Source organism: Corticium candelabrum, chromosome 7 (genome assembly GCF_963422355.1).
Source record: "Corticium candelabrum chromosome 7, ooCorCand1.1, whole genome shotgun sequence".
In the NCBI taxonomy this organism is placed as follows: domain Eukaryota; kingdom Metazoa; phylum Porifera; class Homoscleromorpha; order Homosclerophorida; family Plakinidae; genus Corticium; species Corticium candelabrum.
Window position 1 is genome coordinate 1956403 of NC_085091.1, and position 12420 is coordinate 1968822.

Below are 12420 nucleotides of genomic sequence, written 5' to 3' on the forward strand. Positions count from 1 at the left end.
CGAGGCTACGTGTGTTATTCCACGCTGTCACGTGACATGACACCAGCCGTGACGTCAGGATAGGCTGGTCACGTGAGGATGGGAGATGGTGTACCCACAGACATTGAACGACACGCCAAAGGCGATGACGACGCTGCTGCAACGTTGGAAGTGAGCTCCTTCACAGCTGGCAAGCATTCCTCACGAGTTTACTACAGACCAGCCGGTTCAAGCATTCAAACAGAAGCAGGTGAAGATGAAGACCAGCGACAAGGCGACGAAGTGCAGAATGACGACACCGAGCGTCCGCCGTCGAAACAAATATCTCGTAGAGAAAGGAGAAGCTTCCTGGCATTGAGAGTGAGTTTAGGCTTGGTTCACAATATACAAAAGACCACACGACGCATCGCGTCGCGTCGGAAACGGCCTCCCTTGATGACGCGACGCAACATGAGGTGTTGTATTGTGAACCAGGCCTTACTGCTTGGAGTTTGTTTTAGTAGGAACCGGACATATGTGACGTCACAGATAACTGCTCTACACGTTTAGTAGGCCACAAGAATAAAATTACTTGTTTGACAGGAATTGTATGCTAGAAAATCCGTGGTCACTATAGCCTCGGTATTCCAGACTGCTTTCTGCACGTGATGGGAGGAAAGGGTGGGAGGAGAGAAGAAAGCAGTCTGGGGACAGCTCTATTGTAAGTGACTTTGGAAGAGGCGCGACTGCTCAAGTTCAGAAACATCCGCTCCAATCAAAACCACCGCTCAAAAAAAAACGGCCAATCAGCGTTGTAGACAACTGCTGACGTCAATGAGTATTTTGTAATTTCCTCTAAGCGATTCTCAGACGACTGTAATAGCACAGTGGGGTGCAGCTAACACAAATGTGACGTGCTACGAGTTTTGCTCCTGATGACATGATAACTCAGCGAAAGCTTGTCAGACGTTACCGGATGATAAAGCCATTGCAGCGGCTGTTTCGACTTGAAGCCTTGAAGACCCTTCAACTGCTTGCTAAGCGATTTTAGTACGAGGTCGTGACGTCTTTGCCTTCTCTCTACCGGATTCAGTAAAGTCACTCATTTTCTACGTTCTCCCGTTGGTTTGTAGTCGGCTGGCAGCGAACAGCTTCTGGCAATATCCCACGAGCCATCTGGTGCTTGTTACTGTTCCTAATGAATGCGGGTAATTATCGATTAAGATGAACACCACCTATTTCCGAAGTCAATTACAATAGAGCTGTCCCCAGACTGCTTTCTTCTCTCCTCCCACTCTTCCCTCCCATCACGTGCAGAAAGCAGTCTGGAATATCAAGGCTATGGGCGCTATTTCTTAATTATTGATATCAACTGTAATGCACACTTGGGTGCCAGACCACTTTTTGTGCGTGAGGTGGTGGAGACGCGCGTGAGAGGGTGGGGAGAAAGGGGGGATTGTGTTAGCAGGCCATAGATAAAGTAATAAACAAAACTGGTGGCTCCTGTGGGTTCTAAGTAACCATATCAAGATGGTTACCTAGAAATTCTAATAGAATCTGCAATGTTTCTTGACGATCTCATGTTGACACAATACTAGTAGCAACAGGCCTTCTTCCTTTGTTGCATTTGTTGAGAAAACGAAAGTTACAATTTTATTTATTGCTTTATAATCTGTAAACCCTGTTGTTTACATGTCATCTGTCGTAGTCAGTTCAACGGGATTCTCCTTTTTTCTGATTGCAGTACATTTCAGTCACTTTATATTATGGAAAATAACTCAAGACCTTCCATATACATGGCGATTAGGACTGACTTTGAGGCTTCTGTCTCACCGTCCAGAACTGCAGCAGGTCATCTGGCATGTGAATGGTTATGCAACCTTCACGCTTCAGTAGCGCTACACTTCGAGAAACTCTTCTGTTGACTGAGACAGTGTGTTCCTTCTTTTGTTGTAGATATATGTAGGCTTTTTCTGTTTTGCCTTTTTTCACTTTCTTTTATGTTTAATTTGCACCTGGTTTATGTGTGTGACACAGATATAATAACAATAATAATATAGTAATAAGCCACTGTAGCCTAGTGGTTAGAGTTCTGGTTCTCTGACCATGATGGCCTTGATTCAATCCCGGGTGGCGACAGCAATATAATGAAATGAGTCTGTTGGGTCTTTCTCATTGTCTATTTGGCTATGTCTGTGAGAGTAAACTTGTTTCCGTTCATGGGGACTTTCTGTGATCTGGCGTGGGGATTGTTGGCAATGAGGATTCTGGTGCTTTTCTGGTAGTCATTGACATCTACTGGGCGTGCTGTTCAGAGCTGGCGAAATCCTTGTAGTGCACGCAGTCAATAATCGATAAGCCAGTTACTAGCGCCATATGCATTACATGGAAACATGTACTTCTCTGGGACTTACCTGCCAGGTTGGTGGGCGCCCCGTTAAGGGTAAAGGCCCCACTTACCCTACCTAGAGGGTGATGACAACATAGGCAGCGGCAATTTTGCAGATTTTCGATTTCAAAGTCTAACCTTTACTGGTACAAATAGTATAAGAATGAAAATTGGGTGAGAAAATAATACATTTAATAGATTGCAAAACTAGGGACATGTCTGATACTGTCTTAAGATGAACCATTGGTGGGAATTTATTTTGGCGGTTTGCTAAGAAATCGACGGAGAAAGCGTATTGGAGCATTTTATTGTGTCGGTTGGACATTGTTGTTGGACAATCGGTATATGTATACAATATGGAGGAGTTTAAGATTGACAGTTACGTTCGTGGACATCACTGTGATTGCATAATCCACACGACTCCTGCTTCATCGACAGATTCATGGTCTCATTCTCATGTTTAACCTTCCTCCTAGATAGGATATAGGCACAACAAACGGCCAGCAGGGGTTACCATCTTGTGGCCTCTTCCACGTGATGTATCATGACATCACCATTAGATGTACCTGATCCACGTGGGTGATGATGTCACATATCCAGGTGACCAATTTATGGCAGATTGGTGCTTGCTGAAAGTCCACCAATCTGCCAAAATGAATGCCCACCAATACTTGTCTTATACAGTATTTATCAAGTGTCTTCCTTGGCCACTATTCGTCTCGTCTGACTGAATTTGGTTGGAACACTTAAGTAAAGGTACTCGCTCATGATCTACCGCGCACGCACAGACACATGCACACAATCTTGATCATGCCACGATTTCAAGTTGTGTCATAACGAAGCAGAACAAGGAAACATCTTAGGGTGCACCACGTTTTATGACACAGTCTTTTTTCCTGGTATCGAGAGAAAGGTGAATCGCGTTCTTGTTCGCCACGACAGTTTCGTTCCTTGTACTTGACGTTTTGAGAAAGCTAATGACAAGTCTGTTAGGTTCTCTATCTAAACATTTATCATTTACCATCTTGAGATGGCTAACTGTTGAACGACAAAAAGCGCTTTCTCGATTGTCTTCTTGTTGCATGTGACCTGGAAATGGGTGGAAACCAGACCATTATCATACTATTGTGATGACATCCGGAACTCAGTGTGAAAGTAGCCATGGATAGGTGCTGGACGCCGCTGACAATGCGGATCACGCATTTATCTAACATGATAGCTACTAGCCTCGAAGTTCCAGACCCATTTCGGGTCACGTGCAATTAGGAAGATATCGAGAAATCTCTTTGTCGTTCAACAGCAACTTATCTCAAATTGGTAAATGGTAAATGTGTGGATAAAGTCACAATTTCAAGTTTGTGTGTATGTGTCTGTGTCTGTGTGTGCACGTGAATTCGTGAGCGGGCACGTTCAATACTAAGTACTCGTATTGGTTTTTATGTGTGTTTTGTGTGTTGACAGGAGGGTGCATTGGGGCTTGTAGTGGATGCATGTCTCAGTACCATTGTCACGGCAGAAGATGGTGGACATCTGGGAACCTTCATCTTATCCCAGTAAGATGGTGTGGACAGACTGCTGTGCATGCTTTTGTCTAGACTGTATCTGACTGTCAGACGTATGAAAGACCAATCAACACATCCATTCATTTGATCACATCTCGCAAAGATGTTTGAGTTGTATGTTGATTGCCTTATGTATAGTATTGACCACTGGGACTATGAGAAGGAGCGTGTGTTTTTAATCATGGAAAACGTTCTCCTCTGTGCCAAATATGATTTCTCCAAGCAACAGGTGATGTCGGCTATTCGTCTACCATACTATGGGATCACGAAAATAATCAGGGGCAAATTTGTATACCCAAGACTTGGAGTAGCGAGGTAAGTTACAGTATACAGTATACAGTGAGTCAGACCTTGTTATTCCAACCGCATTTGTCTTGCTGGTTTCTGTTGGACTAATGCAACTGTCGTGTTATCGGTAACAGATACACAGTGACCATGTAAATTGGTTTGACATGTAACTTTGTCAGGAAGTGAAGGTGTTGGATTATTGAGTGTCAGTTCGGAATAACAAGGTCTGACTGTACTAATTGTCATGCTTAAGGGTGCAGGGTCATGGTCGGACATGCGCACTTGAGCCAGTGTAAGCCCTTCAAATGCATTCATAGGTTGCGCATGTACAAATGTCAATAGATGAAACTACTGCACAACTGGCTATTTAGGTATTGACTGACAGGCACGGCAGCAGTGTAAGCTTTAAACAATACAATTTTTTGATGCCCACTGTAAACTGAGTGCGCTTGGTTACTCTGAGAGAAAGACGTGACTACGGCAGATGCCACATATGGGAACGTGACGTTTGCTTTCTGGTCACATGCAGAGCGTAAGAACTCTGATCTGGCTTGAAGTGCGAGGGTGCTTGTCGAATTTTACCGAAACTGCAGTGTAGCAACCTCAGTTTGAGGTTTTAGAACAAAAAAATTGAGAACTACATCTAAAAAGCCTAGAATTTAGCTACCAGTTACGGTCTAACGCAACCTCATGCAACGTCTTGACCGTTCCTATTCAGGCTATAGTGAGACTTCAATCAGCTTTGCCTATAGTGCAAGTAAACAAAATCTCAGGACTTCAAGTTCACTCTCAGTGAGTCTGATCTGCTAGTGACTCTAAAAGTAACTCTAGTTGTCAGGATGGCAACGTCACTGGAATAATTGGTCGTCACATGAACTCAGTTAGTTGTCAAAATTTAATGACAACTTGACAACCACTTTTTGAACACTGCTGTATATTGACTGCTTTACTGCGAGGATGAATAATTCAGCATGTTGTGGTGGATTGTGTTCCTCGTGACTCTTCAATAGAAAGCTAAACAAGTGCATTCAGTGTCCTTAGCATTTGGAACTCGAGCTTAGTAGTCTGCACTGCAAAATTATAACAACTGAATACCAACCATAGACCTGCATTTAGTTGCTTAAATTAATTAATTAATTAATTAATTAATGATAACGAGAGAGTGCTTGCAGTGTGTTTATGAAACTTGTGGGGCGAACTCATAAATTTTGACTCGGAGATCAGGATTGCTACCAGTTCTGTGTGTAATTGGGTTGAGACTGATGTAACGTTAGTCTCGTTTATTGTCTTATAGCAAACGGGATGGGACCGGGCTACGTGTCCACTTCAGTTGTAGCAGTCCCCCATTCTGGTCTCTACTCAATCCATGGGCAGACGACATTCCGTACTGGACCATAACATCACACATCTTACGCACACAATACAAAGTTCCAGACGATCGCCTCAACATCGACATATTTACAGATAAATTGATGTCTGCAATATACGGTGCATTCAGTCGACTACAAGGAGACAAGGACCCGGACTGCACACAGCCAGAAATAGAAGAGCAAGATGTCTACATGGATACATACATGAACATGACAGCCATGCTACACAATGGACAACACATGGGATACTACAAAGAGAAAGTGACTTCATAGAGTTATATTTCGATTTGTGTCTAGATTATTAGTCAATGCAATAAAGCAGTATACACACGGCGATGCTACCGGGGTTTGCCTTGTGTCCGGCGTCGCGCTCGAGCAACCGGCCGTTGCTGCGAACTTGAACTACTACCTACCGTGAATCCTACAGTTTGGCCCATTTGGCCTCCATTTCCTTGACCTGCTGTAAATGACTGATTGCTTAAAAAACCAGAAGGTTGAGCACCAAACGTGGGTGTCATGTGTGTGTGTTGGTTCCCAAATGTCCCTTGTGCAGTCGGCTGCCCTGTAGCAGCTGATAATGAGAAATTGAATGTTGCAGGCACGTTTTGCTTTGTCTGGTTGCCTCCTAAAGGTCCAAATGATGGTACAGGAGTGGCAACTTGTTGAGCGTTCTGGCCAGCCGTTTGAGATTCAAATTGAAACGGCAATCCACCTCCACTAGTTGGCTTGCCTTGTGGCTTGAGAGAAAAACTGAAGTTGCTAGGAGTTGACTGAGGAGCAAGACCTCCACCTGGCGTGCTAGAATTCTGTCCAAATGAGAAACTCGGTCCACCTGTGATCCTCTGTGTTTGCTGTTGTAGAGGAAGCTGAGGAGTTTGTGTAAAATTGAATAATAAATTTGGTGTTTTACTGGTTTCTTTTTCCTTCTGCCGTCCTTGTCCAGGCGTTAGCCCAAATGAAAATTTCGTTGTTGCGGTTGCGTCTGGCTGTTGTGGCGTTTGAGTCTGGCTACTGGGCAATACGTTGAATGACACCTTGGGTGCGGTCTTCACTGTTGCATTTGGTGTAGTTCCTGTCTGTTGTGGTGTCCCTTCTGTGTCCTCATCCGACATCGGACTCACCACATCATGACTCACTGCTGAAGTCGTCGTCTTCTCTGATTGAGGAGTAGACACAGAAGGAAATGATATTCCACTCGTCAAATTAAAGCCAGTCGGCAAGATGCTAGTGGCTTTCGTTGATGTAGAGAGCTGAGATGAGCTAACTAATGGTGTTGTTGATTGAGTGGATAGAGCAATGGATGGAAAAGTAAACAGTGGTTTGTTTTCTTGGCTTGCCACACCTTTCTGTAATGATTCAAGAGAGAACGAAGGCTTTGGTAGTTCCGTTGAACTTTGAGTCTTTGCTATCAGAGCACTAGGCTGCTGCAAAAAACCTTCAGTAATGCTTGAATGAGACTTTGCTTGCTCGTTGAGAATTTGATGTGATGTATCAGTAAGACTTTCATACGATGGAGGTGGAGGAAGATTGAATTCCTCTCCTCCCAATTTCAATCCCGGAGCAGCAGAGGTTTGTACTTCGCTTGCGTTTCCTTCCACAGGAGTTGTGTTCTCCACACTAGGTGTAATGGTTGAATTTTTTAATGGCTCTTCATGCTCGGTGGCTGTTGTATTGACAGTAACTTCGGCATTCTGGGTTGCATCTCGGTCATCTTTCGCATCACTTGAGTCTTTGGAAACTGTAACAAGACAGATTAATTAACTCTGCAACATATGTATTGAACATCTCTTCGTTCTTGGGTGGTCTGCATGCTCACTTGTCTGTCTGTCTGTCTGTCTGTCTGTCAATTTCATTTATTGAAACACAATGTTACATTTCTAACACTAAATGCAAACAAGCTACTTTGATAGTCTCTATCGTATTATATATGTTCTCGGCTACTGCTCAGGGTAAGACACGAGTCAGCTTGTGGAGGATTTAATTTATATAGCCTTCAGTGTCTCTTGATCTTCTGGCTAGTTTGTTTAAATAGTTGGTGGCTTTTGATCCCCAAGTTCCAATACGTCAAATACCAGAGGAGTGAAATTGAGGCTTGATGTATTGCGGGCAAGTTGTTGTTTTTCGTATTTGATCATCTTCCTTTCCTCCCTTCTTGCTGCAGCGAAACCTTCCTCTAAAGCTGCCTGCTTTAAAGTGTCTTGGTTGAAAGGATGAGCCATGGCTACATCAAGGTCATACCTACACAACTGTGTCTGGTCTATTCTCATTTCCAGACCAACGATGTCGAGGTTCTTTCTCGTGATGAATCTTTAATTCATGTAGACAAGTGCTCCATGCATTTACAATTTCATCATGCTGCCACACAGGGCCACCTCCGTGTTTGCATGTAAGAAGATGATATTCATCTGCCAACCTGTCTGTCTGTTTGTCTGTCTGTCTGTCTCTGTGTTTGTCTGTTAGTCATGTCTGTTCATCTCTCTGTTTTCATTCAGTTTCTGGCTTTCGTCATCTGTCCCAAGCACTTCCAGTTTCAAGGTGAAACTACAGAAATCCTAGATGTTTACTACTGCATCATAAGTGAACCTGTCTTATCTTCAGATTCTTTCATTTTGGCATCACCATCATTCTCCTCATCGTCTGCCAACAGATATTCAACCCTACTATGTGCAGCCTGTCTGTCATGTTCGATATCCTCCTTCGTATACTTCTTCCCCTTTGTCAATTGAGCTGGCTATACAAACCACACAATAATATCACGCACAGCCACCAGACAGAGTTCTGCATGTTTTACCAGCTTCAATGGAGCCTTTGGATCGTTATGAAGTGGAACAAACCGTCTCAAAGCCACACCCTCACGTTGCCCTGGTGAATATATAGGAATATTAGACTTAAATACCTGCACAGCAGGTTTCTCTTGATTGGAACTTCGTCGTCGTCTTCGTTTCATTTCTTTCGATTCGACACGACTTGTACTCTCTCCTGTCCCAGTTGATTTGGTTCCCACCGACGACTGTTTCTCATCGCGCTGATCTTGATCTCTCACCCTGCGTGTTCGCTTCTGTGACGTCTTGGATGGCATGGCTGTAGCGTCATCCATCATGATGTCATCATCTAGCAGTACCCTAAGTAAATTGGCAATTAACTCTAAGTACAAATACATTAATGTATTAATATCAATAGTTTATTAATTAATTAACTAGCACCTTAACAGCATGGTCCCTTTGCTCTTGTGTCGCATTACCTAATGATCTTTTAAAGACACTGAAAACAATGATTTACCTGTTGCTCACGGGTGCAGCTGTTTTCTTTGTTTGTTGCTCTCGTCTCTGCTGCACGACTGGGCGTTTATTTTCAGGGGGTGTCGGAGGTGATGCCTGCCTTTTCCTAGCCTGAACTCACATTAGAAATGCCTTGAGACACACCAGTGCATATCATGAGACAGGTGCATACCTTGTCACTAAATTGATTGTCACTGCCTTTCACACTGCCTTTCACACTACCGCTAATATTCCTTGATCGTTTGGCTACACTCTTATTGCCTTCACGACTGGCTGTATCAGCAGCCTGTCTCTTTGTCCCCTGACCGACACCTTCTGGTGGCCTATACATTCATGACAGACGCACAAGTCTATGTACTTGAGTGAGCAAATCATGTCGGACTTTGCCACCTCTTTCTCTTGGCTGCGTTGATGTTGTCGTCCAAGAGTTCGGTATCAGAAGGAATCACTCGTTTCCGACTGTACAAACAACATGTTTGAGATGCAGCCATATCATAGGTGTATAGTGACCAGAGCCCTAACAGAGTGTACAGTACACATAGGTAATGTGTTGCAGCAACTAGGTAATGTGAAAGAGACAACCATTCACGATGCAGATAATATACATGCCTGGTCTTTAATGGTAGAGAAATGTTAGATACACAGACAAACAAAGCAAACCAAAATGCATGAAACAAAAACACACATGTATGTGCGTGCACACACACCACACAGACACACACACACACACAACACCATCTCTGGTCTTCCCGACTTCTACCTTGTCGTCTGTTTCAAAGCCATCAGAACTGTTTCTCTATCATTCGGAGTCGACTCTGAAACCATTTGAGCAACAGGAGGAGGAGGAGTACTGGCGGGCTTCACCCTCACCATAACAGGACTCCTACTCAACTCGTGATCTTTCTTCAGTCGTGTCTTAGTCACATAATCAACCAGTCCACCGCCTAAATGACTGCCGAATCTTGTCCCTTCGTGTGGACTGATCAGTGGTGATGGGGCAAAGTGTTGACGGGGACTACTAACAATAGAACGATTTCTTAGAGAAGGTCGCTGCATCACACCACCAGACTTCAATGCAGAGCTGAAATCAAGAATAACATAAGTTTTACATTAGTGTATGACAACCAATTTAATTCTACTTTTAAATTATTTTATATATTAAATTATATTTAACTAGTTGTATGGTATCCGTAGATGGCACCTCGCGATGGTAAGTAACACGTCCTAACAGAGTTTTCAGACCGTCTACTGAAATGCCGTGTCCTAGCTAGACAATACATACTTATTGAAACCCTGTCATGGAAGTAAACATGCAAACTTCCTAGTAATTTAGACTACGTATCTACCCCTGGTAGGTAGTTGTCGTTTCGCAATCGTGATCAAGACGATTGAAACGTACAGTATAAGTATACACTCACTTCCGTTGTAACGACAGTGGTATGGTATATTTGTTGACATAGAAATTGATATCTGTAAACACTGACTATCTGCAGTGTTAGATACAGCACAGTGTAGTAAGGATTGATCATACTGTAGTATGAGACATGTGAATAGTTGACTGTAGGTGGCATTCAACTCCTGAAGGTGTTTCTTGGTTGACAAGTACACACAATCCCTAGCTACAATACAAAATGATGGGGCGACAGGACTTCATTAGGTTTATTCGTCGTCGTTTGGTCCTTGCACAAATCGTTCTTAGACTCACCTGTAGTTGGACACGAAAACGATTTTTTGAAGTAGGTCTTATAATGAAACGTGGTGGTGGGAGGAGAAATTTGAGGTTCGTGTGGACACACAGATAAATATTTTTATTTTATTATATATATATATATATATATATATATATATATATATATATATATATATATATATATACCGAGAGCTCACCATATAGGACCACGCCACTTTCTGTTGTGCAACTCAAATTAGAAACTTCGCTACGCTTGGCAATTGCATAGTATATATTAAATTCTATATTTATATTTTTAATATATTGTATAGTATATTCCGTAAAGTCGCGAACAAAAGCCGTGGCTTAAGTCTGAGGGGTTTCCCTAAAGCATGGCGTAATGGCGCAGTGCCACGCTACTCTCCGTCTTGCTATCCCCGCCTTGGGGCGACATGTGTATGTGCAAACGTGGGGGAGCGCGAGGCCGCATGCGAAAGTGAGCCGGAACCAGCCAACCCACAATACCGGATCTTAAGCAAAGGCGTATCAGACTATCATAACATGAATAAGCGAATGATAATTAATAATCCCAATGTTACAATGACATTACATGTCAATTTGTGTCAATTTTACAGTAGATTATAAATGATTACATCAGAACTACTAGTAATTTCAAGGGTCAAAATATTTGAGGCCATGCCCACTCAAATAAACCACTCCCCAAGCGCCACGCTACTTTTCAATCCTGGGGAAACCCCTGTTGTATAAGCCGCAGCCTAAGTGTGGCTACTATTTGAGGGCAGCTTCTGTGAAGGATGCTCACCAAAGTAGCACAGCGGCGATTCCAACTAAAGAAGTTAGAGATCCTGATTACCGAGTAATACATGACCAGAGCAACTAGATACCATGCACTACAGTACGAAATACTAATGACTCAACAATCCGGACAATAACCGTATCCAAGAAATACAGCTACTATTCAAGGGCGGTTCTTATTCAAGGCAGCTTTTGTTCTCGACTTTACGGTATTATACATTATCTCTAAAAATATTTAATATCTATATACATAAATATTTATATATAATTATAGAATTCAATATATAATATATAATTTATTTATAATTATAATAATTTTATGACGTCATGTTTCGTTGCTATGTACGAATCTAATTTATATCACTCGCACTTTAAATTTACCTGAAGCTCAAGCGTCTGGGAGTATCTTTTCGATTCGATGACCTCGTTAGTGTCTCCTCCGGCAGTACTGCTCGTCCCAACTGTCTCGCAGGCCCGTCTTCCCCTAAATTCCGTAAAACAACTGCGTTTGGTAGCTCAGTTGTTCGATTAGATCGCCTGAATAACAAATATGCCGCTAATGGAAGAAAAAGACCAACACTAAGTCCAAAAAGATAGACAAACATTTAGAAAAACCAACGAGAGAAAACCGCCTGCTAAATAAATACGGGAATCTCAAACGGTTATCCGGGATCTTATAGAAGTTTTAAACAACATGGCGGCTGAACGTCAGCGTGTCGTTTTGTCTCTCGACAACGTGCTGCTGCCTGAAGAGAAACTAAAGGAAACGCCGTCGATGGCACACGGATTGGACCGCGAGATGGAGACAGATCTTAGAATGCTGAGTTGTGAATTCATTCAGGCGGCAGGCGTTCTGCTTCGTTTACCACAGGTAATATGTCGCTAGTATAGCCTTAGATAGGTGTTCTAGTTTTGGTTTTTTGGGATGCGTTGTTGATAAAGCGCGTTTGGGGCCTGGATGCGTGTTTGTGTTCGAGTTTTTGTCTTTAGCGAAGAGTTGGGACTTTAGATTTTGTGGGTGATTGTTTGTTCGTGTTGGTCTGGTTTATGTAGTCCCACTGGTGTTAGTCCTGACGTGTACACACCAATG

At 42.9% G+C, this 12420-nt stretch overlaps 3 protein-coding genes across 4 annotated transcripts in view; 2 read left to right on the forward strand and 1 right to left on the reverse strand.

Annotated features, from left to right (window-relative positions):
• The first annotated feature begins 58 nt into the window (after nucleotides 1-58).
• Nucleotides 59-5932, forward strand: LOC134181900 (tumor protein p63-regulated gene 1-like protein). Its single transcript, XM_062649184.1, has 4 exons — nucleotides 59-339; nucleotides 3809-3900; nucleotides 4048-4224; nucleotides 5492-5932. Exons 1-4 carry the CDS (start codon nucleotides 79-81, stop codon nucleotides 5838-5840), a joined length of 879 nt encoding a protein of 292 aa, XP_062505168.1. The 5' UTR covers nucleotides 59-78; the 3' UTR covers nucleotides 5841-5932.
• On the reverse strand, nucleotides 5825-11965 carry LOC134181899 (uncharacterized). The gene is made up of 8 exons (XM_062649183.1): nucleotides 11712-11965; nucleotides 9606-9926; nucleotides 9236-9304; nucleotides 9018-9168; nucleotides 8847-8956; nucleotides 8359-8689; nucleotides 8151-8298; nucleotides 5825-7305 (listed from the first exon to the last, which is right to left on the reverse strand). The coding sequence occupies exons 1-8, from the start codon at nucleotides 11933-11935 to the stop codon at nucleotides 5906-5908; spliced, it is 2754 nt and encodes a 917-aa protein (XP_062505167.1). The 5' UTR covers nucleotides 11936-11965; the 3' UTR covers nucleotides 5825-5905.
• Nucleotides 11966-12023: 58 nt separating this feature from the next.
• LOC134181943 (cyclin-L2-like) overlaps nucleotides 12024-12420 on the forward strand; it is a 12786-nt gene continuing 12389 nt past the window's right edge. For both annotated transcript variants that reach the window (XM_062649237.1, XM_062649238.1), the window contains exon 1: nucleotides 12024-12201. In XM_062649237.1, the coding sequence (XP_062505221.1) occupies nucleotides 12025-12201 (177 nt within the window). In that variant the 5' untranslated portion in view covers nucleotide 12024. The remainder of the gene's footprint in view (nucleotides 12202-12420) is intronic.